Source organism: Taurulus bubalis, assembly GCF_910589615.1.
Source record: "Taurulus bubalis genome assembly, chromosome: 6".
Lineage (NCBI taxonomy): Eukaryota > Metazoa > Chordata > Actinopteri > Perciformes > Cottidae > Taurulus > Taurulus bubalis.
In genome coordinates, this window is record NC_136594.1 from 19,695,341 (window position 1) to 19,700,745 (window position 5,405).

Below are 5,405 nucleotides of genomic sequence, written 5' to 3' on the forward strand. Positions count from 1 at the left end.
TTGAAGCTATCTGATTTTTCCTCTTGTTGCCTCATATTTTCAGATGAATTGACATCCTTATAAATGAGAGCCTCCCCTTAAGGAGATTGTACATGATGAAAGAGAAAAATCCGGGAAAGCCTCAGAGGAGTGATTCGCTTCCTTCCCTTCACAGCCCTGCTGTGAGTTACTAGCTGTGTCGCTCCAGGTGATGATATTATTTAACCTCAGGGGAACTCACAAAGTAAGTGGGCCAATCTACTCCAATGGGGTTTGACAACGAGACCAACCAGACTCTTCCGGACGTGGCCCCTTACAGCCTCCGGATCTCCCTGCCGCTCTCTGTGCTGGTGGGAATCATGATCTCGCTGACAGTGTTTGGCAACGTGCTGGTGGTCATAGCTGTGTTTACAAGCCGGGCCCTGAGGGCTCCGCAGAACTTATTCTTGGTGTCTTTGGCATCGGCGGACATTTTGGTTGCTACCCTCGTGATGCCTTTCTCCTTGGCCAATGAGCTCATGGGATACTGGTACTTTGGCGAGGTGTGGTGTGAGATATACCTGGCGCTCGATGTTCTTTTCTGCACCGCCTCCATCGCCCACCTCTGTGCCATCAGCTTAGACCGCTACTGGTCCATCACACAGGCCATCGAGTACAACCTGAAGAGGACGCCGCGGCGCATCAAGAGCATCATCTTCATCGTGTGGGTCATTGCTGCAACTATCTCCTTCCCGCCTCTTATCACCATGGAGAAAGAAAACAGCGAGGAGGAGCCTGTGTGTAAGATCAATAACGATAAGTGGTACGTCATCTCCTCCTGCATCGGCTCCTTCTTCCTCCCCTGCGTCATCATGGTCCTGGTTTATGTGCGGATCTATCAGATCGCCAAGAAGAGGACGAGGGCGCCACCGGGAGACAGGAAGCGGAAGGAGAGGCCGAAGACGGCGACTGTTGCCGCGGCCAACCAGAAGGAGAATGGCGTGGACGCAGGGGACACCGAGGAGCGCCACTGCCACGAGAAGCTGAATGGCGGGCAGGACATCGAGCTGAAGGAGGGAGTCGGAGGAGCCGATGAGGAGAAGGACGAGGTCAACGGGGTGGACCTTGAAGAGTCATCCTCCTCTGACCACAAAATGAGCAATCCCTGCTCCATCAAAAAGAAATCGGCCAGGGGGAAAACCAAACTGGGCCAAATCAAACCGGGCGATGATGGCGTCCAAAAGAGGACATCGAGCACCAAGGGCAGCCGCTGGAAGGGTCGGCAGAACCGGGAGAAACGCTTCACCTTCGTCCTGGCCGTGGTCATTGGCGTTTTTGTCATCTGCTGGTTTCCCTTTTTCTTTACGTACATGCTGACGACGCTGTGCGAGTCCTGCCCGGTGCCCAACACCCTGTTCAAGTTCTTCTTCTGGTTCGGCTATTGCAACAGCGCGCTGAACCCCATCATTTACACCATCTTCAACAACGACTTCAGGAGGTCGTTCAAAAAGATTCTGTGCAAGAGGGACATGAGAAGATATGTATGATGGACTTGATCTTTGTGTATATACTTTTTTTTTTTTACTATATTGTACATACAATATAAAATACATAGACCATTGTGCATGGGTCACTGGCTTGTAGGTCTCGGTGTAACTGCTTGAAAAGGTTTTCCAAGGATGAGCTTTACGTGCGGCATCTTTTCAAAACATCCACCACAACCATCACAGAGAGAGTCCAGAACACAACACCACAGTGAAACCATGCTTATTTGAAATGTTGTTATTATTTTTTATGAATGAAACAAACACAGTGAAGTCATGCTAGGTGTTGTACTTTAAGACAGTATGTTGTTGAAAATTGTCTGAATATGTGTCTATTCTTTCGATGTTATGGAACAGTATTGCCATTTTGTATAATATGATGATAATGAGGGCGACGATGGTTAGGATGACAATTACAATGATGATGACGATAAAGATGGTAATGATGATGATGATGCAGTTTGGGAAGAAGGCTGGCTCTTTAAAGAATAAAACAAATGTCCTGAACTGGTCTCAAGGCTCAACAGCAATTTAAAGCATCAACTTAAGTTATCTTATTGTATGGTGGACTGAGGACACACACACACACACACACACACACACACACACACACACACACACACACACACACACACACACACACACACAATTGAATGGTTTACGTAATAGAGACGTCCCCACAATGTGACTGTGTAATCAGATTTACGTCCTTACAATAAAGGTAAAACACACACACACACACACACACGCACACACAGTGTTTTAACTGAGATCCATGTGAAGGTGTGAAACCGTTTGGACCCATAGGTCCTCTTGTGCACCGAATGATCGGTTGAATCTGACCTTTGCAAGAGATTAACAAGGAGCTCAGTTCTTACCGTAATGGGCCCTGAATGGAATGTGTACAAATGTTCTCCGGTTCTACGATTAATGGTGGATTTCTTTATTCTGAGGTGTCAGATTTCCAACATTGTATTGCACGTTCATCTTTTTTAATCTTGTGTAATCAAGTGTATGTTGGCTTCGGCTCTCAGAGGCAATTTCTAAATCAATTGTGAATGATAAATACAGTTGCAATGCGAGGCATGGCAAGCAGAGAAGTAGCGGTTCATTTGCTGCTTTGTGTTACCACGGTATGCGTCGTTAAGAAGACACGAAGCCTGTCAAACCAGAACCTGATTGACTGCTCTCTCTCTCTTTCTCTCTTTCTCTCTCTCTCTCTTTTTTTCTCTCTCTCTCTCTTTCTCTCTTTCTTTCTCTCTCTCTCTCTCTCTCTCTCTGCTCAAGTCTAGAAGAATGGGCGAATAAAACAAAAGAGCAACTATCATCTCTGCGGCGAATACAGAGAATAAAGCTTCTCCCAGCGGAGGGAGTGTAAGTAAATGCATTCCTTTTGACAGTCAGGAGGGCAGGTGAACAGCGCCATCCTCAGAAAGCTAAATGATTCTCATGGGAGTCTTTCTCTCAGCATATCAGCACTTTGTCCAAACGGAGCCTGGTGTGTGTTCGTATTCAGCTGGCAGAGTGTTTCCCAGCATGCTGACAACATGTGTAAGTGAGTCTGTGAGAAAGAGGGAGCGTGTGAGAATGTCCATGTGTGGTTGCAGTGCATATAAACAGGTGGGGAGAGCTCCCACTGGACAGACAAGCTTGCAGTTGTGCCGATGCTCTACGTTTAGTGGTGTGAAAGATTTTAGGGGGGAAAAATAATATCCTAGATTACTTACTCTAAACAGAGCCCTAATGTCCTCAAAAAATATATGTTTAATCTTGCGTGCAAAGGTTAGTATCTTCTGGCAACAAGTTAATTATCTTGTGCACACAACATGACTTTTATATATTAGGTGTTAGTGCATGAGCTCATTTTAATCTGCAGTCCCTGGGCAGGTTATTACAAATTAGTGGCATAACGTTTTTGATACAATGCTTCAGCAAGTAATACAATACAATAAAATACATAAATACATAAAAAAAGCAGCAGATATGTAAAAACAATTCAGACTCCCGTTTGATCAGCTTTGAGCCATCGCTTTAGTTTAAAGACGAGACAAGCATCTGCCAACTGCAAAAACTATCATAATTAAATAAATTGTATTTTTGTACTTTCATTATTATCTTGTGAGATAATTATGATATCCCCTGACAACCCTTTAAGGGCTCCATGCAAGCCAGCTTGAATAGAGAGGATACATATACAATACAGAAAAGAGCAAATTCATTCCAGAGTCAAAGCCTTGAACCATTTTTTCTCACCTGCATTTTTTAGTCCAATTAAATTGGTTTCTGGTTAATATATATTTTTTGCAAGTGTGAAACAGCTCAAAACAACTCCATGGATACCCTTGACTCTGGAGCATCTTTGTGGTGGGAATGTGATCTGACCTCCATCCGACCCAACCACCAGGTGTACTCTGCAAGTTTGAGCTAAACTATTCCTGTCACCAGGTGTGCTTTGCTTTCTGGGATGCAGTACAACACACACATTGTAGCAGCTTGTGCAGTAATAGCAGCTAGCTGGTCTCACCTGGACCAAGTTAAATGAAAATACCAATTAAATGACCCAAAAAGTTGAGCAGAAAAGGTCAGAGAAAAGAAATGTAAAACATGATGTTGAGGCTGATGCTGGAAAATGTAAGAGTGTTACAAATACCAATTTTATTTTTCAAAAAAAACTTTGTTCCAGTGCCATGGAAAATCCTGCTTGCTGCGGCAGTGGTGGCATTAACAGTCAGTCGGCACCAAAGGAAGAGGAGGAGGACAGATGAGCAGAACAAGAGCAGGCTGCTGCTAAGGACCACCAGCAGGTGATACATGTGGTGACTGTTAACAGAGCCAGCCAGGAAGCAGCAGTACTGCCGATGCCATACCATTCAGGTGGCTTAAACCTATCTCCTATTTGTGGTTTAGAGCGGTGTATTTTGTTAATGCGTTAACGTTCTGCCATCCCGCGGGCGTCGTTTACTGGACATTCTAGTGTACACTGTACCCCCTATTTATAGTTCGGTACGAGTGCCATATGTTTCTGGAAACCTACGATTCTTGTGATTTCAGCTGTGCAATCCGTTTCAAGATCAGACCACCACAGCAGCTACAAACAAGACTTTTGTCAGGCAACAACAAACAAACAAACGATAGTAAAAGCCAGGCAACTCACCGACGACGCCGCATATTGATCCATTAATCCATAACATTCCAACAAAAACGGCGTTGTTGCGTCGTAAAGGTCCAATAAAACAAAATCCCATAAAAGATTTAGTCCAAAACATGTGATTACATCCATAAATATCTACCAACTGGTGTTGCATCATTTCATATCAGCTGGAAGATATGAAAGAAAAACGTTTTGTTTTTAGAAAAAAGCAAGTTTGCATGAGAGCACAGCTACAAACTCGGCACCGCTGAAATCTAATCTATTGGATCCCCACTTGAACCAATAGAAGCTTCATGTCCTGACTGACAGGCTACATTACCCAACCAGAAGCTACGTTGAAGTTCAGGCTCAGCCTCTATTTTCTTACGTGGCTCAAGCCTGTCGCATCATACAGCTCAGATGACAGGCGTTTCGTACAGCCAATGAAATTGCCTAAAAAATGAATAGCAGGAAGTGGCAGTGGAGCTGATTCCAACAGCCTTCAACTTCACCAGAACAGACAGAAGACTATGCAAGACTATAAGCCTTTTTAATATAGGTATATAGTATATATATCATGAATATTTTTAGTCTCAAAATGGAAAAATGCCTAGACATTTCATTAGAAAAACATGTAAAATATTAATTTTCTGTGATATTGTTGTCTGCTTTTTACTTAGACTAGATAAGGCTTCAGGCTATTGTCCCATTGTGTTTTCCAGTCCATAAGTCCCATTTATAGTCATCTACAGGCATCTATTTACAAAGAAATG

General features: G+C 43.8%; 1 protein-coding gene across 1 annotated transcript; it reads left to right on the plus strand.

Annotated features, from left to right (window-relative positions):
* The first annotated feature begins 209 nt into the window (after positions 1–209).
* adra2a (adrenoceptor alpha 2A) lies at positions 210–1,977 on the plus strand. Its single transcript, XM_079219297.1, has one exon. It carries the CDS (start codon positions 246–248, stop codon positions 1,503–1,505), a length of 1,260 nt encoding a protein of 419 aa, XP_079075423.1. The 5' UTR covers positions 210–245; the 3' UTR covers positions 1,506–1,977.
* The last annotated feature ends 3,428 nt before the right edge of the window (positions 1,978–5,405 follow it).

Bases quoted from the DNA above. Each gene is read 5' to 3' on its own strand.
- adra2a (XM_079219297.1), top strand. From the start codon at position 246: ATGGGGTTTGACAACGAGACCAACCAGACTCTTCCGGACGTGGCCCCT.